Source organism: Parus major, chromosome 7 (genome assembly GCF_001522545.3).
Source record: "Parus major isolate Abel chromosome 7, Parus_major1.1, whole genome shotgun sequence".
Lineage (NCBI taxonomy): Eukaryota > Metazoa > Chordata > Aves > Passeriformes > Paridae > Parus > Parus major.
Window position 1 is genome coordinate 669,938 of NC_031776.1, and position 22,483 is coordinate 692,420.

The 22,483-nt window shown below is 59.5% G+C and overlaps 4 protein-coding genes across 33 annotated transcripts in view; 2 read left to right on the forward strand and 2 right to left on the reverse strand.

Annotated features, from left to right (window-relative positions):
* COL18A1 (collagen type XVIII alpha 1 chain) overlaps nt 1–8,443 on the forward strand; it is a 37,368-nt gene extending 28,925 nt beyond the window's left edge. For 4 of the 6 annotated variants that reach the window (XM_033515895.1, XM_033515894.1, XM_015634026.3 and 1 more), the window contains 28 exons: nt 113–157; nt 1,090–1,230; nt 1,312–1,374; nt 1,472–1,498; nt 1,592–1,636; nt 1,758–1,820; nt 2,175–2,210; nt 2,281–2,370; nt 2,508–2,537; nt 2,648–2,674; nt 2,835–2,897; nt 3,020–3,094; nt 3,188–3,223; nt 3,341–3,394; nt 3,597–3,662; nt 3,845–3,916; nt 4,105–4,138; nt 4,269–4,331; nt 4,421–4,464; nt 4,544–4,666; nt 4,748–4,892; nt 5,021–5,094; nt 5,175–5,303; nt 5,484–5,519; nt 6,068–6,328; nt 6,412–6,609; nt 6,893–7,008; nt 7,092–8,443. In XM_033515895.1, the coding sequence (XP_033371786.1) occupies nt 113–157; nt 1,090–1,230; nt 1,312–1,374; nt 1,472–1,498; nt 1,592–1,636; nt 1,758–1,820; nt 2,175–2,210; nt 2,281–2,370; nt 2,508–2,537; nt 2,648–2,674; nt 2,835–2,897; nt 3,020–3,094; nt 3,188–3,223; nt 3,341–3,394; nt 3,597–3,662; nt 3,845–3,916; nt 4,105–4,138; nt 4,269–4,331; nt 4,421–4,464; nt 4,544–4,666; nt 4,748–4,892; nt 5,021–5,094; nt 5,175–5,303; nt 5,484–5,519; nt 6,068–6,328; nt 6,412–6,609; nt 6,893–7,008; nt 7,092–7,305 (2,370 nt within the window). In that variant the 3' untranslated portion in view covers nt 7,306–8,443. Of the gene's footprint in view, nt 1–112; nt 158–1,089; nt 1,231–1,311; nt 1,375–1,471; nt 1,499–1,591; nt 1,637–1,757; nt 1,821–2,005; nt 2,068–2,174; nt 2,211–2,280; nt 2,371–2,507; nt 2,538–2,647; nt 2,675–2,834; nt 2,898–3,019; nt 3,095–3,187; nt 3,224–3,340; nt 3,411–3,596; nt 3,663–3,844; nt 3,917–4,104; nt 4,139–4,268; nt 4,332–4,420; nt 4,465–4,543; nt 4,667–4,747; nt 4,893–5,020; nt 5,095–5,174; nt 5,304–5,483; nt 5,520–6,067; nt 6,329–6,411; nt 6,610–6,892; nt 7,009–7,091 lie in introns of those variants that run through there. The other 2 variants (XM_033515896.1, XM_033515897.1) reach the window with 2 other exon arrangements.
* Nucleotides 1–22,483, reverse strand: part of TRPM8 (transient receptor potential cation channel subfamily M member 8) — a 688,444-nt gene that overhangs the window by 45,510 nt on the left and 620,451 nt on the right. The gene's annotated exons all lie outside the window — the stretch shown is intronic.
* SLC19A1 (solute carrier family 19 member 1) lies at nt 8,241–13,892 on the reverse strand. Of its 3 annotated transcripts, none has more exons than XM_015634069.3 (6): nt 13,746–13,892; nt 11,113–11,405; nt 9,668–10,415; nt 9,222–9,414; nt 8,997–9,138; nt 8,241–8,900 (listed from the first exon to the last, which is right to left on the reverse strand). In XM_015634069.3, the coding sequence occupies exons 2-6, from the start codon at nt 11,317–11,319 to the stop codon at nt 8,730–8,732; spliced, it is 1,461 nt and encodes a 486-aa protein (XP_015489555.1). In that variant the 5' UTR covers nt 11,320–11,405; nt 13,746–13,892; the 3' UTR covers nt 8,241–8,729. The 3 variants fall into 3 exon arrangements, with proteins under 3 accessions (XP_015489555.1, XP_015489556.1, XP_015489557.1); XM_015634070.3 differs by lacking the exon at nt 13,746–13,892 and adding an exon at nt 11,574–11,745; XM_015634071.3 differs by lacking the exon at nt 13,746–13,892 and adding an exon at nt 11,477–11,543.
* PCBP3 (poly(rC) binding protein 3) overlaps nt 15,372–22,483 on the forward strand; it is a 54,784-nt gene continuing 47,672 nt past the window's right edge. For 5 of the 23 annotated variants that reach the window (XM_019007352.2, XM_019007335.2, XM_019007353.2 and 2 more), the window contains exons 1-2: nt 15,374–15,522; nt 18,459–18,558. The gene's annotated coding sequence lies outside the window, so the exon portion shown is untranslated. Of the gene's footprint in view, nt 15,523–18,458; nt 18,559–22,483 lie in introns of all 23 variants that reach the window. The other 18 variants (XM_019007346.2, XM_019007347.2, XM_019007348.2 and 15 more) reach the window with 9 other exon arrangements.

Here is a 22,483-nt window from a genome sequence, read left to right on the forward strand (position 1 = left end):
CACCCCTGACACATCTCTGGGAGGCCCCAGTTCCTGGGCTGGGGAGCACCATTTTACTCCTGTCTGGAGCTGGGCAGCTTCTTCACAGCCTCTTTTCCCTCCTCCTTCCCAGGGCGATGTGGGTGACCTCGGCCTCCCTGGCCTACCGGGACCCAAGGTACTGTGCCTGGGGTGGGCTTCTTTGGGTTCTCCATTGCAGGCTGGAGGCAGGGATGTTGCCTGGGGGAGGGAGCTCTCTTGTGCAGGGATGGGAGGGGGGGGTGCTGCTATTTGTGCTCCTCCCAGATCTGTGCCACAGCTCAAAGGTGCATGGAGCTGCTGACCCCAAAAAGGATGCTCACTGGCCTCCTGCCACCCTGCCTTGGCTTTGCTCCAGGCACTGCCACATCAGGAAGCGAGCAGGAAAACCAAGGGGAGTGTTTCCAGACCGAAGGAGACTTTGCCTGGGGAGTGCCCACACCCCACTTCTGTGGAAAACACCCCATCTTCTGTGCATCACTCCCTCCTGCCTGTTTTCTCCAGCTTCTTTCCAGCCTGCATTCCCAAGGGTGGAAGTAAAGGCTTGCTGGCATCCCTTAGAGCTGGGATGCTGCCCCTACCATCCACGGCAGCCTGAGCTGGGGGCAAAAACCTTAAAAATTAAGGTTTCTTAACCTCAATTCTAACTTCCTGCACTTCTGCAGCACCCAGAGGGCAGATGGGGTGGCAACGGGGGTAACGTCCAATCCTGTTGCTTCCAGACCCATTGCAATCCCAGGAATGCCTGCGAGCATTCCTTGATGGCACTGAGCTCTGCTGCAGAGCTGAAGCCAGCCCCACGTGCAAAAACATTCCCATTTTATGATTTTAGACGAGGCTCTGGTGGCCACTGTGGACATTACACTGTGGACATTACATGGGGAGCTAGTGGATGAAGGGTGCCTGAGCTGAGCAGTGCCCCCTTCCAAAAAACCCCTATACGGGAGCATGAGGACAAGCATCCATATCCTGTCCCAGAGGGGATTTGGAAGGGGGTGCTCTGCCTCTTGCTTGCAGGCTCCAGGCAGCGACCACTGCCACATTCCACCTATCCTCTTGTCCCCTTTGCAGGGCAACAAAGGAGAAGCGGGACCAGTGGGACCCCCAGGAGAAATGGGCTTAGCTGGCCTTCCCGGGCCCATCGGACCCCGAGGGCAGCCAGGGCCCCCCGGACCCCCGGGACCACCGGGGCCAGGCTACGAGGCTGGATTTGTGAGTGGTCACTGCAGGGATGGGGTGGGATGAGGTGGAGCAGGGGACAGACACAGCTCAGCCCCTTCTTCCTGCATTTAGGGTGACATGGAGGGCTCGGGGCTGTCATTCAGCCCTGGACCACCTGGACCTGAAGGACCACAGGTAGGGCCATTCCTGCCCTTTCCCTCCTCTCCATCCTGGGCTCCCTGGGGTGTTCTCTGCCATCACCCAGTGCTCATGGTCCCCTTGTTGCTTGCAGGGTGTGCCGGGACTGCCAGGGGTGAAGGTGAGGAACCCTTCCAACAGGCTCCTAGCTCCATTCATGTAGGATGCCTGCAGGCAGCTTGTAGGGATGCCTCTCACACCTCTTTCCTTGCAGGGAGAGGTTGGCAGCCCCGGACAGCCTGGCTTGCCAGGAGCAAAGGTAAGAGCCCTGGGAGATTGGGATGGCTCTGTGGCAATACCTGGGTGTGCAGAGCAGTGGCCAGGACCCTTGTGCTCCCCTACCTGGGGCTGCATCCTGCCCTTTCCCACTCCCACTACAGGGAGATACTGGCATGCCTGGTGTGGATGGCCGCCCTGGCCTGGAGGGCTTCCCTGGACCACAGGTAGGAGCCTCAGCCCCCCAGCTCAAGAAGAAACCCCCTCTCCTCACCTTCTCCAGGCAGGGCACCCTTGATTTTGCAGCAGCTCCATCCCCAGCAGCTAAATTTCCCACTCCCTGCTGTGGGACCCAGCTCATGGCATTCCAGGGTGCCCATACTCCATAGGATCCTCTCCCCCCACCTTGCAGCCCACTGCATCTCCACTCAAAATCACCACAGCCTGGCTCGTTGCCTGGAGCAGGAGGCAGAGGTGGGGTTGCCTGAAGGATTTTTTGAGCCAGACGTGGGAGGGTTTGGTACTTGTGAGCCAGAGTCCATCTCCGTGTGGTGCTCAGTCCATCCTGCTCCTCTTTCCAGGGACCCAAAGGTGACAAAGGCAGCGCCGGTGAGAAGGTAGGTGCCACCAGGCTGGGGATAAGGTCCAGCCACTGGTGGCTCTGGGCTGAGGGCTTGTGTCTTCCAGGGAGAGCGAGGCCAAGATGGAGTGGGGCTGCCTGGCCCCCCTGGACCACCTGGTCCCCCTGGACAGGTCGTCACTGTCTCCAGTGAAGATGTAAGTGGTGGCACCTGGCTTCAGCACAGGGCAGGGGAAGGGCTATTCCAGCAACCACCAGGAGGGAGACCTCACCAGCAGCTCTGACCCTCAGAGCCAAGGTCAGGGGAAAAACCTCAATTTGTCTCTCTTTGCAGAAGTCCTTGGTGGCTTTTCCTGGTCCAGAGGTAGGTGCCCTCCTGCTACCTGTGGCCATTCCCTCAGCAGTGCTAGGAGGGCACCCTCTTTTTGGAAAGAGGGGGCTTGCTCTTAGGAGCATCTCTGCTTCTCTCTGCAGGGAAGACCAGGCCACGCTGGCTTCCCGGTGAGTCGGTGACACATGTGGGGACCACAGGGTGGTTCTGGTGACAGCTGTGGTTGCCAGTCCTGCTGTGCTTTGCTGCAGAGTGGTGGTGATGGAGGGGGAGTTTGGGGCCTGCCTTTGGTGGATTGGGAATGACGTGGGCTCTGTGTCCTTCCTGCAGGGACCAATGGGACCAAAAGGAGACCAGGGGTCAACTGGTCCCCAGGGTGCCCCAGGGTTGAAGGTAACTGCTCCAGGCCACCCTGTGGGGTCCCCCATTCTACCTGTCCTCCAGATGACACCAGCCCTGTCACGGGAGGGAGCCTGGTCCTTCCGTGTCCCCTCCCACCTCCTCTTCTCTTGCAGGGGGAGAAGGGGGAGCCTGGTGTCATCATCAGCCCCGATGGGACTGTGGTCACTGCCAAGGTGAAGGGAGAAAAGGTGGGTTCCTGGCAGGAATGGGGGGCACATCCCCAAAGGACAGGTGCCAGGTGGTCCCAGGGGTGATGTCCTTTCCCTCTCCACTGTTTACAGGGGGAGCCGGGGCTGCGGGGTCCAATGGGACCATCGGTAAGTCAACGTCACTGTCCTCCTCCTTGTGTCCCATGGAAAGGGCTGGGAATGGTCCAAGGCAGAGGGGTTGCCCCCATACTGAGCACCCTCAGCCTCGTCTTCCCTCCCTTCCAGGGTCCCCCAGGACGAGCAGGGATGAAGGGAGAGATTGGCTTTCCGGGCAGACCCGTAAGACCTGCTCCTGGTTTGTTTGTGTCCATCACCTCCACCGCGTCCCCCTCCCTGTGTGCACGTCCTGCAGCCGCTGAGCCCCACGGCCTGCTGTGTCCCTGAGGGATGGGGCGCTGCCAGGCTGTCAGAGGTGACTCTGGGGCACCAGGCATGACACCAGGGGGATGAGGACGAGGCTCATTGTGCTGCTCATCTGCAGGGACGTCCCGGCATGAACGGGCTGAAGGGCGAGAAGGGTGACCCCGCGGATGTGCTGGGCTTGCGGGTGAGCGCTGCTGCGACCCCCCAGCTGCTGGCCCTGCAGGGTGGAACACGCGCCCTGAGTGTCTCTCCAAGGACCCCAAAGGGCACATCTCCTTCTCTCAGGGGATGACTGTCCCCTCCCCTGCCCCATAGTGGGGACTGTCCGCTTTGCAGGACCTTGACAAATCTTCTCACCCTCCATAGGGCCCCCCAGGCCTCCCAGGACCCCCTGGGCCCCCTGGGCCACCTGGCAGCATAGTCTACAACAATGGCAATGTGAGTATCACCAGTTACCATGCTGAAAATGCTGATGACTGGGCCCCCACTCCCCTGTCTGCCTGGAGGGCACTGAGGATGCTCTGGTGACACCCTGGCTGCGACTGGCATGGGGGACTGTCACCAGCATTGGGGGGATCCCCGAGGACGCTGCTGTCTCTGCAGCCACTTCCTTTGCATCTCCACAGACCTTCAGCGACTCTGGCCATCCGGTGTTCCCTGGTAAGGGGATGTCCCTCTCCCAGCCACCTCTGGGCACTCTGGGGAATCTCGGCAAAGCAGGGCTGGAGGGAAAGTCCCTCCCTCCCTTAGAGCTGCAGCTGTGAGATAGCATCTCTGCTGCTCCCCACAGGTTTCCACCAGTTCCCAGGACAAAAGGGAGAGAAAGGTGACACTGGACCCCCAGGACCCCCAGGTAGGTGACTGGTCCCTGCTGGCAGAAGCAGGCAGGGGGTGGCTTAGGCCTATTCCAGCTCCTCTCCCCTCCTGTCCCTCTCTCCACAGGCCAGTTCCCTTATGACATGAGTCACTTCGGTACCAGCCTGCGGGTAAGCCCTTTGCACACTGCAGCTGGAACCCATTGTGGTGTGGGGTATCCACCCACCCTAAGGCTGTGCCATCCCACAGGGTGACAAGGGGGATACAGGTCCCAAGGGTGAGAAAGGCGAGCCAGGCAGCACCCCACTCTATGGTCCTGGAGTCTCTGGACTTCCAGGGCCTCCAGGGCCCCAGGGATACCCTGGGCTGCCGGTGAGTACCTCATGGGGTGGGGAGTGAAGGGGGGTGCCCCTGGGGGCTTTTGTCCAACACATGTTCTCTCACGCTGCCTAGGGTCCCAAGGGGGACAGTATTGTTGGGCCTCCGGGGCCTCCAGGACCTCAGGGTCCCCCTGGTATCGGATACGAGGGGCGGCAGGGCCCCCCTGGCCCTCCTGGTCCTCCTGGCCCACCCTCCTTCCCAGGTCCCCACAGACAAGGTACCAGCTCTATGGCATCCCTTCCTGCACCCCCAACATCCCTGTTTGTATCCCATGCATCCCTCCTTGCACCTCTGCATTCCTCCCCGTGCTGCATCTCTCTCCATCTCACCCTCCTTCTCCCATAGCTGTCAGCATCCCTGGACCCCCGGGACCACCAGGACCCCCTGGACCACCAGGCACTAGTGGGATGTCCTTGGGGGTGAGTGGGGGCTTCTGGGCAGGGCTTGCCCGTGGCACAAGCAGCCAATCCCTGAGCCCTGCCCCGGGCTGTGCCTGCAGATCCGGGCCGTGCCCACGTACCAGGCGATGCTGAGCAGCGCGCACGAGCTGCCTGAGGGCAGCCTCGTCTTCCTGACCGACCGGCAGGAGCTCTATGTCCGCCTGCGCGGGGGCTTCCGCAGGGTGCTGGTGAGTGGGGAGCTGGGGGGGCTCCCAGCCAGGGCTGCACTGCCCGGCTTGAGGGGAGCATGGACAGCACTGCCCTGGGGGTGCAGTGGTGACTCTTGGTGATGCTCGGGGTCCCCGCACCCATGGGCGAGGAAAGGGAGAAGGGGGCAAGCTGAGATCTGATGTGCCATACCCTTGCAGCTGGAGGAACACAACCTGATCCCCAGTTCGGCTCTGGTGAGTCCTCTGGTCCCTGTGCACATCCTCATCCCTATCCTCCTTCCCAGTCCCTATCCTCCATCCTCATCCATCCTCATCTCATCCCTAACCATCTCCATGCCCATCCATCCCTATCCGTAAACAATCAACTTCATCCCCTTCTCCATTTATCCCCAGCCATATCAATCTCCATCCCCAGCCATCTCCATTCCCATCCCCATCCAACCCCAACCGTTTCCATGCCCAACTTCATCCAACCACAACCATCTCTCTCCATCCCCAACTGTTTCCATGCCCAACTTCATCCAACCACAACCATCTCTCTCCATCCCCAACTGTTTCCATGCCCAACTTCATCCAACCACAACCATCTCTCTCCATCCCCAACTGTTTCCATGCCCAACTTCATCCAACCACAACCATCTCTCTCCATCCCCAACTGTTTCCATGCCCAACTTCATCCAACCACAACCATCTCTCTCCATCCCCAACATTCTCCATCCCCATCATCCCCACCCCCACCTGGGACACCGCACCCCCCACTCATGCCATGTCCACCTCCCCAGGACAATGAGGTGTACGACAAACCGCCCACCCTCCACTACGCTGGCCCCCAGCCCCGCGGGCCCCTGCACCCGCTCCGCAACCATGTCCCCCCAGCCACCGCCCGTCCCTGGCGTGGGGACGAGGTGGTGGCCAACCAGCACCGCCTGCCCGAGCAGCCCTTGCTGCACCACCAGCATGAACTCATCAACGGGTACTACATTCACCGCCGGCCAGATCCTGTGCCCGTGGCCGCCCATGTGCACCAGGACTTCCAGCCAGCAGTGAGTGCCACATGCTGGCCAAGGGGAGCTGATGGTGGTGGCCAAAGCTGCGTCCCTCAAGCCCCGTTGTCCCCTCTTGGCAGCTTCACCTGGTGGCCTTGAACACCCCGCTGAATGGCGGCATGCGCGGCATCCGGGGCGCCGATTTCCAGTGCTTCCAGCAAGCCCGGCAGGTCGGGCTGGCTGGCACCTTCCGCGCCTTCCTGTCCTCACGCCTGCAGGATCTCTACAGCATCGTGCGCAGGGCCGACCGTGCCACCATCCCCATCGTCAACCTCCAGGTACACATGTCCCCATCCCCTTCCCAACACTCTCTTGAGCTCTGGGGGATCATAGAGTAGGATCACAGAGTCATTATGGTTGGAAAAGATCTCTTTAAGATCATCAAGTCCAGCTGTGAACCCAGCACCAGTGAGGTCTGGAATGCAGAGCATAGCAAAGCCCCCATCCATCACGAAGCATCCCCTTCCCAGAGGCTGCTGGGGCTTGGACCTTCCAGGCTGCTTTTGGAGTGCAGGCAGGGCTAAACCCCTTCCTCCTCCATTTTCCCACTCTTCCCACCAGGATGAAGTGCTCTTCAATAACTGGGAAGCCCTTTTCATGGGCAGCGGGGCCCCACTGCAAGCTGGTGCCCGCATCCTCTCCTTTGATGGCCGGGATGTCCTGCGGGATGAGGGATGGTGAGTGCAGGATTGAGCAATGGGGAAATGGGGCTTGGAGCATGGGTGGGGCAGCAGCAACCCCCCACCTTTCACCCTCCCAGGCCGCAGAAGAGTGTCTGGCACGGCTCGGATGCCAAGGGCCGGCGCTTGCCCGAGAGCTACTGCGAGACGTGGCGGACAGAGGAGCGCACAGTCACTGGCCAGGCTTCGTCCCTGGCCTCTGGAAAACTGCTGGAGCAGGTGGCCAGCAGCTGCCAGCACGCCTTCATCGTCCTCTGCATCGAGAACAGCTTCATGACCTCCGCCAAAAAGTGACACCCGCCCTGGTGCCCCCTGGTACCCCGATGTCCCCGGGAAGGGTAGGGCCAGCCTGCACCCCAGCACCCCTGGGCCCGTCAGCTCCCTTCACACACCCACTCCCGCCCTGCAGGGTTTCCTTGTCCCACAGACCTGAAGCCAAAGAAGTATTGCCATGGCCCCTGCCCAGGGTCAGCAGGGGCTCAGGTCCCACTTGGGGCAGAGCAGCCATGGGCCGGCAGCCTTCCTCCTCCTCTTCTAACTCCTAATATTTTTAACTACTTCAGCTGGTTCCTCTCCCTGCTCGGAGACTCCTTTTGGGGTGGCTGGGTGGGAGGAAGCTTGGCAGGGAGATTTCAGTGCTGCCATGTGGGCTGTCCCCCACAAAAGCCTGTGCAAGCTCTCTCACCAGCCCCCTGGCCCCATGCTGTCCTGACCAGGAGGTTGGGTTAAGGCCTAAATCCCTGATGATGAGGCCATGGGGTCTTCTCCAGCCAAGACCCCAGCATCCTACCCAAAAGACTGTCCCATGGCGATGCTGGGGCTCTCCCAGATGGTCTCTGTCCTCCCCAGGTAAGGACCATCCCCTCATCATCCTCACCTCTACCTCCCAGCCAGAAGAGCTCTGGTGGGGGTCTGGTCTCCCCTATCCCATCCATGCACCCTGGGGATTCCCAGCTGTGCCCCCACAGCCCAGGTACAGCCACAGCCAGCCCAGCACAGGTACTGGAGTGACAGGGTGACCCCGAGGCGTGGCACATGTTTCTCTGTGTCTGTGGGTGTTGGGCACATGTGGTACCAAGGGCAGGTACTGCCATCCCCCCCTCCCCGTGCCACCTTTGCTGGGCTCGAATGGCGAAGGCGCGGCAAAGCTGGTTGCAACTGGTGTGGGCAAATCCAAGGTGCTAAATAAAAAAAAAACCAAAAAAAAAAAAGGAAAAAGGAGAAATCTGTAACTAGCTTTTTTTTGTTATTGTATGGAAATTATTACCATAAAAGCTGTGCGAGTCACACGGTCTCTATTTCTTACAGTCTACTGTATTTTGTGTAATTAATGCAATTTAAAGCCTGTGGATCTTTATATTATTTTTTTGTTGTCAGTTGTGTCCTATAAACCATTTTCTAAAGGCACTGAATAAAGAAACATCCTCTTGTAGCTTGGCTCTGTGCCATGATGGGGAAGCAGCGGGATGGGGTCCCCATCCAGACCCCTGTGTGGCACACGGCGGTGGCACCATGGGAATCCCACCCCGGTTCTGTGTTTGGGGACAGGGAAGGGGTGCAGCCCTGTCCTCATGGAGCAGAAAATGTGTCCCAAGGGTTACAGCCTTGAGAGAACAGCACCCAGGACCAGCAGTGGCACAGGACACCAAGCACACGGTGACAATGACAGTGCTCACTTCGGGAGCCAAGAGCCGGCCCCAGTGTCGTGGTATCAGTGCTCAGGCTCGTGTGGTGCCCACCTCCGGGCTCTTCTCCTGCACTGCAGTCTCCTCCTTGGCCAGGGCCAGCTCCACCGGCTGCCTGCAGTGGCTGTGCTGGACACCCACTCCGATGGCTGCCAGCAGGTAGACTACAGCCAACAGTGTGAAGTAGCTGAAATATACATAAAACTGCAAAAGAGAGAGGGGAGAATGGCATTTGGAACCCTCCCTTAATCCCGCACCATTCAGGGACCACCTCCATCCTAGGTGCTCCCCCAACCCTACCTGGGGATGCACAGATAAGCCTAAGCCCCTCTTGTCAGCCACGATGACGGTGATGATGGTCTTCAGCACGGTGGCAAAGAATGTGTTGACCCCGAAGACCAGAGCGCAGAGCTCTTTGGAGAGGGAGGTAGCAATCTGGAAACTGGGAAAAATGGGAACACTGGTGAACCCCTGGCATCAATCTGTCTGCCAGGGTGAGAGTGTGAACCTGGGAGTACCACACACATGGCAATGGGCACCAGGAACTGGTGGGAGCCACGGAAGAGGATGTAGGCAGCATAGCACAGCCAGATGTTGGTGGTGGAGTTCATGAGCAGGAGCAATCCCGCCTGGAATGCCGTCACCAGTCCGATCACCAGCTCTGACCACAGCATCCAGCGGATCTTCACGTAGCCAGCAGCAAAGGAGGCAACAGCTCCTGGGGAGGGATGAAGGATGCTGTGAGCACCTCAAGGATCCCCTGCCCTACCTAGGCTGGGACCAGCCCAATAATCATCAGATCATCTCCAATGCCAAACCACCAAAAATTCCATAAGGACCACCATTCCCAGGGGGTGTGGCAGGACAGCAGTGACCCCCTGCCTCTGTGGTGTCCCCAGCCATTCCCACAAAAGGCAGCAGGATGTGAGTGTCCCCCCACAGCCCCAGTGTCCCCATCCCAGGCGAGTTACCCAGGAGTGTGGAGGCAGCATCCACGCCTCCATTGTACACGTGGCGGTTGTCCGTGGTGGGAGAGATCTCATTCCAGAGGATGTGTGCATAGTACAGCATCAGGTAGTAGCCAGCTGAGTTGAAGACCCACCACAGAGACCAGAGGCGGAGCTGTGGCTGCCTGGCCAGCACTCCCAGCTCCCGCAGCATACGGCACAGCACCATGTCCCGCCAGCCCCGTGTCCCTCCACCACTGTCCCCCCCTGCCATTCTGTCCAGCTCAGTGGGCACAGCAGCTCCATCAGGCCCCCCAGGCCGGTTGAAGAAGAGGCTGCGCCGGGGCCGCTCGAGAAAGAGGGTGAGGATGAGGCCGAAGCTGACGAAGCCCAAGGACACATAGTTGAGGGTGCGGAAGGAGACGCCGCCCAAGGTGACACAGAGCTGGCCCAACACAGAGCTGGTGAAGACCCCCAGGAGCACAGCAGAGCGGGAATAACTGGCCATCCGCTGGTAGCGGGACGGGGCGACCAGGGAGAAGATGTAGGAAGAGTAGGCGATGCGGGCAGCCATGGTGATGCCGTAGAAGAACTCCATCAGCTGCATGGCCAGGACAGAGGTGCCCAGCACCAGCAGCAGCCAGATGGAGATGTGGCTCAGGCTCTGCAGCACCAGCACGGGCTTGTAGCGCAGGTAGTCCGTCAGCAGGAAGATGGGCACCAGAACAGCCATGTAGGAGTAGGACAGCACCGGCGTGATCATGTTGGTCACCTGCCGTGAGGGCGAGGAGGGGCTGAGTGCTGGGCATAGCCCTGGGATGCCCCCCAACCCGCAGATGTTGTGGGCACCGGCTGCTGTCCCCCACGGCAGCACCTCTTCAGGGAGGAACGTGACCAGCAGCATGCTCAGCTGGGGGTCTGGCTGAGCTTCGGCCCCTTCCCATGCCAGGAATGCAGCGTTCCCACAGGCGCAGCAGCCAGCTGGGATCGGGGCCAGCATCCCTTGGTTGGGAGACGATGACACTGTGGCCCCTCCTGGTCTAACCCTATCACTGCCGGTGGCCTGGCAGTGCACTGTGCCATCATGGAAAAGTCTCCCCCGTGGGACGGGGAATGGCTTCTCCCAGCCCAGCACCCTCCCACCATCCCACAGGCTGCTCAGGTGGGCAGGGGTCACACACTGCCCCCAAAGTCAATTGCCAGCCTGGGCACGAGGTTTTATGCCAGAGCAGGTCAAGCCTGGGACTCAGGGGACACAGTGACCTCACAGCCAAGTGAGACAGGGCCCCACACCAGAGCACCTCCCCTGCCCAGAAGCAGCACCACGAGTCACCACACACCACCATGCCCCAGATGTGACACCCCTGTGCACCCCAGAAGCACAGAGGGATGCTCTGGCCAGCCCCAGGGTGGTGATCATGGCCATAAAGGGGGACACCAGGAGGGGGGACTGGGTGCCCGCAGCTCACCTCTGCCTTTGTGAAGTTAGCCTCCAGCAGATAGGGGGTGATGAAGCTCTCCCCGGGCCGGATCTGCGTCATGAAGCCATAGAAGCAGAGGTAGAAGACCTGTAGCTTCCAGCGCTGTTCTGGCACCATCTCTGACACCGGCTTTTTGGCACCACCATTCTTGGGCATGGCTCTGCAGCAGGACAGCGGCATTATCCCAGGAGCCATCAGTTACACAGGCTCTACTGGACCAAGCAGCCTCTCTCTGTCCACAGGCACTCTCGGACACATGGAAAACCAGGGCGCTGCAGTTTCTGTGGAAAAAGCAGCATTTGGCACAGGCTCAAAATTCCTCCAGAATCACAAGGCAAATAAATACCACTACCTTCTCCCCAGGAGATGTTCTGGGAAGAAGAAAAGCAGCCGTGTGTCTTGCTGTGCAGAAGCGGGGCGGGGGGGGTCATTTCGGGCAGCATTCGTACATCACGTGCACCCGGAGCCTGGATGAGCAGAGCATCTGGATCCACAGTGGGGCATCCTTAGCTCCCGTCACCTCCTTTTCCTCGCCTTTAAGGCTCAGTGGGCTTTTGCTGCTTCCTGAAGCAACACTTCCCTCTGGGCTGCAGAGGCAGAGGGATGCAGACACCCTGCACCAGGGATGTTCCAGAGGGGATAGCACAGGAATGTGCTGGCTGTGGAAATGAGTTAATGTGCACACCGGGCACGGGGCCGCCCGTGTTACTTGGTAGCTGGGCAGCTGGCAGGACCTCAGCTGAGCCGCAGGCAAGTGGCTGCCCCTTGGCTCTTCCTGGTAGGACACAATGCCCAGCCCGTGGAGAATACAAAATGCCACGAGATTCATGGTCCACAGGGGGATTAAAAGCTCAGATCCTGAGGTTTGGCTGCAGGAAAGCTGGCAGCACCAGGAGACCTTATTAGCAGTCACGGGACAAGGGCAGGAACAGGAGAAGGCCTGGACTGCGTGTCCTCCCAACGCCCCCCACTCCCACAAGAAGTCACCGAGGTGACTTTTCATGCCATAAAATTCCATGTATGCCAATACACGCCATGGGAGCAAGGTCTAGAAACCCAATTACCCTGATAACCACAGAACAACTAATAGCAGCCATTAGAAACTAAGTTCACGGTTCCAGTCTGTGTCCCACTGGATCCTGCACGGTGAAACTGGGGGACAATCCCCCCCCTGCTGCTGGATAACATAGGACAAACAGGGACACGAACCAGCACCAGTGGTGGCAGAGGAAAGCCGGTGGTGACCTAATCCGACAGGGAAGCCAAGTGCCCATTTGCCCCAGTGAGGATCCACTGCTCCAGCAGCATTCCCATAGGATTTCAGCACTGGTGCCTGAGTACCACCAAAACACTCGTGTGCCAGAGCTCATGGCTGGGCAAACAGCCCCCCACTCCTGAACAGATCCCTAGGGATCAAGGCAGGTGCTCACTCACCGGCCAGCACCGGCTGGAGCACTGGCCCCTCTGCTGTGGCAGGAAGGGTAAGGGGCAAGGAGCAAGGGCTAATCCCCATCAAACACTCACCCCAGCACCCTGCTGGGGCCGCTGCCAGCTGCGAGTGCCTGGACTCTGCCCTGTCACCTTCTCGTCCTCATGCTGGGCTGTGGATGTCACCTGCAGCAGCCGCTTGCTGCCCTGTGCACCACAATCCCTGTAGGATGTTTGCCACCCTCTGCTCTCCATTTCCTGCCACATCCATCCAGGAGGGGTACGCACATGCATCCCTGGCCCACGGGAAACCATCCACACTTAATGCAGGGTGCAGCTCTACGAAGGTGCTCCATTTCTCAGAAGCACTGGCTCCTAACTCCCAGCAGGTGTGTCCCCACACAAAAAGCGACTCCAGAACGGAACCCATCTGGCCGCACCCAATTCCCCTTCTCCAGAACATTCGTAGAGCTGCTCTGCTCGGGGTGAGTGGGCACGAGCCCCAGAGAATGCTCCATCCGTCATCCCTAGTGCAAGCCAGGGTGTGGAGGGAAGAGAGAGAGGGAGGGACAGGGAGCAGAGCCGGTCCGTTATCATCGTGTGAACCTGTTTATCACCGGCTTGTAGGGGTGTGCCCTTGACACATCCCTTGATCACTGTCACGCCACGCACCGCTGTCAGCCCGGGGTCACGGGTGACACGGGTGGCCGAGCTCGGGCTCAGCTCCCCGCAGAGCCACGGCCACCGTGTTCCAGAGGGGACAGACCCAGGGGGTCGGGGGGATGCTCTCCCCCGACCCGCATGTCGGTGACATACAAGTGACACCGCCAAGGCACCATGTATTTCCTGGGGACCTGCCACGCCGAAAGGGGCGCGCGAGTCCCTAGGGCACCTTCCCTGAAACAAGGGCTGGGGAGCTCCTGAAAAATACACCCTTGCCCACCGTGCAGTCACCACTTTGCCTCCCACCACCCAGCAGCAAGGAACGGGCGCTGCGGGGCGGTGTGGGGTGCGCTCGGCAGAGGACGGTGTTGGGGGTATGCGGCACCTGCCCGCCCTGAACCGGGGGCGGGGGGAAACAGCACAGCACCCAGCACACATCCCTAGCACCCAGGGAAACAGGTTGCCGGCATCCCAGGCACCCAGCCGGGCACGCCACCGCCCCGGCGGCACCCACAGCCCGCACCCCCTACCTGGTGGGCATGGGCATGGGCGCTGCGGGCCGGGGCACGGCGAGCTCCAGGGCTCCCCGCTGCCACTGAGCCCGATCCGCGGCGAGCCCGGGACGGCGGCAGCAGCAGCGGGAGGAGGAGGAGGAGGATGATGTGGGGGTACCACGGGAAATGTAGTCGCGCCCCACGTGCGGGGCGGGGCGAGGACCACAAACCCCACAGTGCAGCGGGCGGGAGGAAGGGGAGGGGAAGGAGGAGGAGCAGGAAGAGCCCGGCCACCCCTGGGACAGAGCTGCGCCGGCACCTGCGTGTCCCATACAGGGACAAATCCCTCTCCGAAATCATCGGCAGGGCGTGAAGGACGCCCTTTTCCGCTGCCCTCAGCCGGGCTCAGCTTCTCGCCCATCTGCCGTAGCCTATGGGCTGCGGGCCCTGGCGGACGCTGCCCCCGCTTTGGTTCTCTTCGCTAACTTATTATACCCACAGCTGCTTGCTTGGATTTATTTCTGCACCCCGTTTGTGTCCGGGGGGTGGATTTGTTCCAGTCTGCGCTGTGCCGTATCCCAGAGGGTCCCGAACACAGCTCCCGAAACAGCTGTGTTCCGAGCACAGCTCCCGAAACTTCTCATCCCCCCCCACCCACCCTGGCAGCAGCCACCGAGAGTTGCTTACGGGGTGAGTCCGGCCATCAGGACCAGGAGGGGCTGCAGCTTCTCCCGGAGGGAAGAACATCCCTAGAGGAGGTGGAGTCCCCCCCCAGAATCGGGCCCCGGAGCTGGTGCTCCATCTCCCGGGAGATGACGCATCTTCCGAGGGTATCTTCTCTCCCCGCCTTTTCTCCCCCTTTCCCAGCGCTCACTGTGCCAGAAGCAAATGCAAGCTGACAGCGCTCGGCTATTCCGCTGAAATATTTATATGTTCCCGCCTGGAAGTGCGGCAGCAGAATCCCAGACGTCCGAGGACTGTCGCACACACAAGCAAACCCGCCCCACCCAAGCCAGCCTGTAAGGTCCAGGCAGCCCTGGATATTCCCACCCAGAGGCTTCCAGCCCTACTGAGCCCCCGAGGTGGTCCCGGGGAGGGTGGCCAGACCGCAGCAGACGTGTCCGCTAGCTCCCCGTCCTCACCCTGTCCGTCCCGCGGGCAGGTGGGACCTGTCTGTCCATCCCCGGTGGCCAGGGTGGTGGCAGGGTTAGCTCCCTCCCTTAAACGCAGCCGGGCCCGGGTGCAGGCGCTCCGCAGGGTGTGGGTACGGGGCGATGCTGGGCAGCCGGGCAATGCCAGCAGCCTGGGGCAGAGTCATCCTGGGCAGTGTCACCTGGGACTGTCCCCAGCCACCACAGGGCAGCGGCAGGGGCTGGGTAGAGGCAGAGCCGGTTTAGGGGCAGGAGCAGGGGCTGGAGTAGGGAGAAGACACTGGAGGGGCGGGGACAGGAGCAGGGACGGAGTAGGGGGAAGAGCAGGAGTTGGGACGGGAGGAGCAGGTACTGGGGCTGCGGCAGGGGCTGTGTTAGGGAGAGGGCAGCAGAGAGGCTGGGGCAGGAGCAGCGGCTAGAAGAGGAGTTGGGGCAGGAGAGGAGCAGGTTTAGAGACTGGAACGGGGGCAGGGAGTGGGTCTGGGACGGGAAGGGACGGGGCAGGGGCAGGAAGTCGGGGGGCCGGGCACAGCAGGGGGGTGGCGGGCAGGGCTGGGCTCTCACGCTCGGCTCCGGCCGCCACCGCCCCGGAGTCCGCCCTGCAGCTCCCCCGCCCTGCCCCAGCCGTCCCTCCGGCCGGCCGGCCGTCCGTCTGGACACAGGTAGGGCTTTGCCTTCTCTGGGGAGTGTGTTCTGGACGCGGGGGGCCCGGGACGGCGCTCCCGGTCCCGCAGGGGCACCCCGCACCTGGAGCGGGGATGGAGGGTGGGTGTGGTGGCGGCAACGTCGGGGCGAGGCGGCTCCCGGTGCGGCATCGCTCCGGGGAGCGGAGAGCGTTCACCCAGCGACCCTGTCCCCGCATCCCCCTCCGTCCTCAGGAGGTGCCCCCGTGTGCTGCCACCTTCCCGGCTGGGCGGCTCTGCCAGGCTGCTGGGAGTCGTCGGTCCCTGGCTTCCAGCCTTGGGAGGCTCCCGGACTCGCTGAAACAATCCCAAAGTGCTGTCCCCGCTTGGGCATAAGTGGGGGGGTCTTCAAGGGGAGCGGCTTTTAAACACCTCCCCCCCGCCACTCGCCACTGCAGGGAGAAATGTGCGTGGGGATGGGTGACGGCGGGGATGCTGCATGGCTTTGGGTGGGAACACCCCGAGGGGTCCCACAGTGTGCTTCTGAGCCCTGGCTGCTGTTTTTTGGGTGTCAGCACCCATGGGGTCTCACGAGTATCAGGCTGATGGTCATTTATGAACCCGTGCTCCAGGTGTGGTGGTCGTCAAGCAGTGCAAATGCAGCTTCAGCATCAGTACTGGGGGGGACTAAAGGGGTCCCCAGGCCTCCGGACTTCCCCTGTAGCTGGGTAGATATCCCCTGGGAACCCATTTCCACAGGCAGGACTTTTCTGTCCTTCCTCCAAAAACAAAATCATCATAGAATCACAGAATGTTTGGGGTTGGAAGGGACCTTAGAGACCATCTAATTTTACCTCCTGCCACAGGCAGGGCTGCCACCCACTCGGTCACTGAGCTGATTTTTCAGCATGTGCCTCAAGGGAGCAGTGGGTGCCCTGCACTGGGGTTGCTCTCCACTGGAGCCACTACCTCTCAGGAGGGGTCAGTTTATTCAGCTCTGGTTCCCCAGGTGGTGTTTATTGCCCACCTCCTTTCAGCAGGTCCTCCTGGGGTCTGGGTGTGTGCAGCATCCTCTGGCGTGCTATGCTGCAGAGCATTCCCATCCCATGCAAGTGTTGCATGGCCCCCCAGGAATCACTGCATTGCTGCAGGGATTTCCCCAGTCCTGCAGGCAGCCAGGGCAGATGGGACCGTGGTGCCCCTGGTGCTGGGGGTGTGGGGGAATGCCTGCTGCTGCTGTGACCTGGATCAGGTGTTCCAGGCTTCCTAGGCCTGGACGGTTCATGCTGCCCATCCTTAGGAGAGCAGAGGGCGTGGGTGCATCCCGAGGGATGCAGTAGAAGGGAGCGGACGGTCCTGGTGGGAGGTACTGGACACTGCATGCAGGGTCTGGGGTGGGCTGGCAGGGGCACAGGGGTCCCCCAGGGTGGAGTGGATGCTCAGCAGACCCTACTGCAGACTGTGAGGAAGCAAACTGGGGATGGAGAGCCCTGTAGAAGGTGAAGAAGCCACTCAAAATCTCCGTGACCCAATCCATGCTTTCAAGGAGCATTTCCATAGCAAGGCCTGTGGGAGGATGGAAGGGGGAAGTCCCTGTCTGAGCTCACTTTAGATGCCCTGGGCAGGTTCATGCAGATTCTAAAACACTGCCAGACTGCTGGAGTGGGTCAAGCCACGCTTGGGTCCATGGGGCTGTGGCAGGAAGCTCCAGCCCAGGTTGGTGGGTACCGATATAACCTCCAGATATAACCTCCTTTTTCCTCCTCCTTTTGATGGCCCCAGGAGAGGCTGGGCTTGTTTTGCAGCACGGCTGCAGAGCTGCAGCCACTCCTGGGTGGACCTCTCACTCCCAGCCCTGGGCAAGGAGCATCATCCTCCATCCTTTTGCCCTGTCCTAGCTCAGTGATGCTCTTGACCACTGCCAGGACCATGGTTTGAGGCTCCCACCTTTCCATGTTGTAGGAATAGGTCCATTGTCATCAGGTTGGCAGGAAAGCTGGGTGCTTTCCTGCCTGCAGGGAGGAAAACCTCAATAAACACAGAAATTCCCACCTGTCCCCAAGTGGCTGTTTCCTGTCGAGGAGGGAATATGGGATTCTCTGGCAGGCTAGTTCCCCCTATTTTGGGGAAGGCCCATCAAGTCTTGGCACACCAAACAGTCAGGATCCCATCTGAGCTACAGATGGTTGGTGGGTTCCTAAATGAAACAAGGACTCAGGAGTGTAGGGATCAAGAGCCGTGCCCCAAAACAATTAAATAAAGAGCATTAAATTTTCCACCTTATTTTTTTGAGTTGTATTTTCCCTTTGGTGGACCCCAAACTTTTGTTTGCTGGGCAAGCTTTGTGGAAGAGAAATGTCGTTCCCCACTGGGGGGGGGGGGGGCTGTGTTTCCAACCCCATTTGGTTTGGCAGCAGCCCATCACAGGGGTCTCATGTCATGTTCCCCTCCCTGCCCTTGCCAGGGTAGTGTTGGCATCTTGTCCACCAGCCTGGTGGGTGCATAGTGGGAAAACCCAGCACTGAGCAGAGGAGGAGAAAGGATCTGCATGGGAGGGCAGCCAGACAGCTTCTGCCAGGAAAGGGTTAATCCTGGAGCTCCAGCTCTGGTATCCTATTGCTGGTAAAAGCTTTTTTGGCTCTGTTTCAAGGGCATCAGGCTGGAGGATGACTCATGCATCCCTGCCACCAAGGAGCAAACCCTCTTGTCCCTACTTTCCCAGCACAGGGTGATGATTTCCTGAAAATCCAAGTGCCCCAGAGGCCTCTGATCATGCCTTAGAGAATTCTGGTCTGCTGAGCTGGGAAAAGCTGCACCTAGGACTTGCTTGTCCTGAGAGAATTCTGGTGGTTACATCTCTGGTGTGGGTTCAAATGCTCATATGGGTGTCCCCAGGACAGGGAGCTGCTGTGGGGGGCACATTGTTTGGAGGATGCTTTTGCCCCATAACTGACTCATATCCCTCTGTTCCACAGGGAAGGAGCCATCCATCCAGCTGCAGCTCCACCCTCCCAGCGCTGCCAGATGAGCCCCCACGTTGTTGTTGTTGTGCTGCACCTGCAACCCGCTCCAGAGGTGAGGAGGCAGGAATGGCCCCACCGCAGGCCTGGGGCTGTCCAGGGGACCTTGGGGTGATGGTGGCATGTTCCCCTGGCACACGTCAAGCAGGCTGGTGGCCGTTCCAGGCTGGACACTGCTGTGGGAGTGGGGTCACAACCATGGACATGGGGACGTCATCACTGTAGGCACCACCATGAAGTGGTCCCCTTTTATCCAGGTGATGATCTGTGATGAGGTCCCTGCTGCTCATTGTGCTCTGAAAAGGATAAAAATGAAGCCTTTTGGTGATGGCAGTGGGTGAGGGCATCTGGGGAACATCTTCTGTGTGCAGGCAGAAAATAGAGGGCTTGGAAAAGATTTTAAGGTTTCATGCCATGCAGCCTAATCCATCTCTGGAGTGACCCTGCTCAGGGTAAGAGCTGGGCCAGAGACCTTCAGAGATGCTCACTCTCTCTGTGCCTCCAAGCTTTCCTTAAAATATGGAAACAATTCCCTATTTAAAGGCTTTTATTGGACTGGTAACATGAAGGCAGGGCATGGTGACATGATCCCAGGGTTTCTGGGAACCGAAGCCTTTCCCTGGGACAGTGTGGCTCCATGGGGCAGGCAAGCCTGTCCATGGTGGTTTTCTCTGTGACTCAGTTTCCCCACCTGGAAAACAGGGTTTTTGGGGATTCTCTCGGGCAAATTTTGGGATTTTCCCCAAATCTCCCCTCCAGGGCATGGGTAAGGATTAGTGAGGGACTCGAAATTGCCTGTTTCAACTGCATAGCTTGGGTGGCCGTGGACCCCAGGGACACACCAATGGCTCACCCTCTGTCCCAGGCATTCCTTTGGATGTGCGGTGGCACCTGGAGAGGTGGCACTGATGCTGTGCCACACTAGTGGATGTCACACCTAGTCAGGGGCTTCCCCAGGCTCTGCTGGCCATCTGTGCTCCTCCATCCGAGGTGCAGGGTGCAATGCAAACCCAGATGCCACACATTCCAGCCTCCACCTCTCAAGTGCCTCTCAAGTGCCTTTGAGACCTCTCATGCCTGGCATCATCGGCTCTCCTGCCTCAGTTTTCTGAATAGGGCTGACAGTGTCTGGCAAGACATTTGTCCCTGGTGAGCACACAGGAGGAGTCTTCCTGCCCTTAGGCAGGGAAAGAGATGTAAGAAAGAAAGGAGGAGAGGATAAAAAAAACACAACCCAGAACAATGAAGGGTGGCTCAAAATTTGCTGACCTTCTCACTTTCCGTGGCCTCTGGAGCAGAAGGAAAATGAGTTGGAGAAGGTTGGTGCTTGTGGATGGCCCCAGGAGCAGGACCAGGCTGTGTGTGCTTGGGCTGACCTCTGATTTGGGGTCTTTGGGGCAGAAACACCTTTCTGAAGGTCACAGAGTGAGCATGGCTGGGGGGATGTCCATGCTGGGATCTACTGTGGGGCTTTGAAGTCGGCACGTTGTCATTCCCAATCCTTCCGGGGATGTCTGTGTTTTGGAGAGAACGTGTTTGGCTCTCCAGATCCCTGTGAACCTGGACCAACCCACTGCAGTGGACCTAATCCTCCTCCAAACGTGAGGAAGGACCAGGGATTCCACTGTGGGTAATCCACCTCATCCCAGCAGCTGCTCTTCTGGCTTCCCATGCCCACCAAGGCTCTGTCTTGAAGAGGCCTCAGCCATTTGTGGCTGGGGAGCATTTTGGAAGTTTTAAGAGCTCACCAGATGTGGTTTTCCCCCAGAGACACCAGCTGCCATGTCTCCCTGTGCAGGGCACATAAGGCTTAGCTTGCTGTGACCTAAATCTCTGCTTGTCCCCAAACCGGGTCTCCACCTGGTACCCAAACTCCTGGTGCCTCCTCTGCCTCCTGGAGTGCTGTGATCCCTCTGGGTATGCTGGGTGCTGCTGGGTTTGCCAGAGGAGGGAGGAAAATGTGGAATGTTGAGCTTCCCCCCGCCTTGCCAACCAATTTGTCCTCTAGGAGATTAGTTCCTTCCCTGGCTTACAGGAGGATTTATGGCTGCTCCATCTGCTCAAGCCCAGTAGGTCAGCGGGTGCCAGGGAGGAGCAGCCTAAGCCCAGCTGCTGTTTGTACTTCCAGGCATCCAGGGGAAAGGGCTATACCCTTCTTCTGGCTATATTTGTTGGAAAGGAGAAAAAAATCCCTAGAGCCTGGCAGGTGAAAGTCATGCTTTTAATGGGGTTTAGACCCAAAGACTTTTTGTTGATGGAGCTGGTGAAAGCCATGTGAAGTAATGTCAGTGTTTTTAAGCTGCTCTTTAGGCTGGTGGAAGGCCATGAGGATGCTCCAGGATCTCCCCTTTCAGCCATGATAGTTACAGGGAGGTGTTTTCTCTGTGAATCCTCTTGGCCTTTGAGAAAGCAGGCAGGCAGGTGCAGAAGAGCATCTCCCTGTGGGATCTGGGGGGGAATGGGGGTGTTTGCTGGCTCACAAGTACTTTTAGAGTCCAGTTTTCCTGAGGGGGAAGCTGGGGGGCAGTAGGGGCAATACAGGGCTCTCCCTTCTCCTGCTCCATCGCTCCTGTCTTGTCACCAGTGGAATGTGGTGGGTAGGGAAGAGGCTGGAGGTAGGTGAGTTAGGGAAGAGCTTGTGACAAGTGGGCTTAGGGAGGCTGGATTTATAGGGACTGACGGAACTAGGTTTGTGGAAGCGTGGGGGGGCTGCTGGGTGACGCTGGGGGCTGGAGCATTGCTGAGTACCATCCTCCTCCTGGGATGTGGAGACCACGGGACACAAGGAGCCTTTGCCTGTGCCCAGATCCCAGCCTAGGGCAGGCCTGGTGTGCTGCTGGACCCAGGAATGTGCTCCCTGCCATGCTGCTGCCTTTTCCTGGGGTATGGGGCTGCATGGGACCCTGCCAGACCTGCCCCCCACCCTCCCCTGCCACCAGCTCCCAGAAGGCACCAGTTTATCTTCTAAGGTGGCAGAAAATCACAAACGGGAAATTTGGGCAGCATGGATGAGCTACTGAGATATCAGCCCTGCAGCCATCCAGCTCACCCACCCCTGTGAAGCCTGGGGCTGAGCAGTTCCAGCCCCACCGCCGTTCTCCTTGCCCTGCTGTTTGGCCAGGAACGCCAATGGAGGCTGCCAGGTGTCAGCTCAGAAATCTTTCAACTTTCCCCGGTCTCCGCAAATGGACAATGTCTCCGCTCATTAGGTACCCGCCCAGGGGGCAGATGTCAGCTCTGCTCATGGCTTTTCTCAGCTCATCCCTGCCCGGGCTCCTGACGGCTCCGCAGCGCTCAGGTCCCATCACATCACCGGGCTCTGCCCGTGGGGCTGCCCCTCTGCCAGCCCAGCAGCACCTCCCCTCTGACCCTGCCCTGGTCTTGCTGCCTCCCCCTCCTCACCAGTGGTGTTTGCAAGGATTTTCAGTTAAAAGGCTGGAAAATCACAGGCACTGGTGACACGGTGTGTGAGTGTGTGGAGCTGGAATTGGTTTTCCTTGCCCAGGCAGTGCCTGGGAGGAGAGGGCAGCTCTGAAGGCTGCCCTTTGAGGCTGATGCATCCCGACAGCTTGTTCACTGGGACATTAAAATCATTGCCTCTGTCTGCGTGAAACACCAGGGCAGGCGGATGATGGGAACACAGGTCAGGGGAGGATCCCTCTCTGCCTGCACAGGGACCGACAGCGCCCAGAACCCCAGAACAAAGCGGATCCCGGCACTGCAGAGGCTGCTGCATCCCCTCTGGAGGGAAGGGGAGTTCTCTCCAGCACAAAGAGGGCTGACAGCCTGGGGGGCAATGCAGGTGGAGCCATCTCACTGCTGTTCCTGTCTGTGGGGTGTACTATAGATCAGGGTTTGGTGGCATGGTGGGAGAACATCCTCATTCCCATCCTCATTCCCATCCTCATTCCCATCCTCATTCCCATCCTCATTCCCATCCTCATTCCCATCCTCATTCCCATCCTCATTCCCATCCTCAT

Bases quoted from the DNA above. Each gene is read 5' to 3' on its own strand.
- SLC19A1 (XM_015634069.3), bottom strand. From the start codon at position 11,319: ATGGCTCCTGGGATAATGCCGCTGTCCTGCTGCAGAGCCATGCCCAAG. The intron at 9,415-9,667 runs GTAACTCGCCTG...ATCCCTCCCCAG, and splicing joins TGCTGCCTCCACACTCCTGG to GAGCTGTTGCCTCCTTTGCT. The intron at 9,139-9,221 runs GTGTGTGGTACT...CATTTTTCCCAG, and splicing joins TTCCTGGTGCCCATTGCCAT to TTTCCAGATTGCTACCTCCC.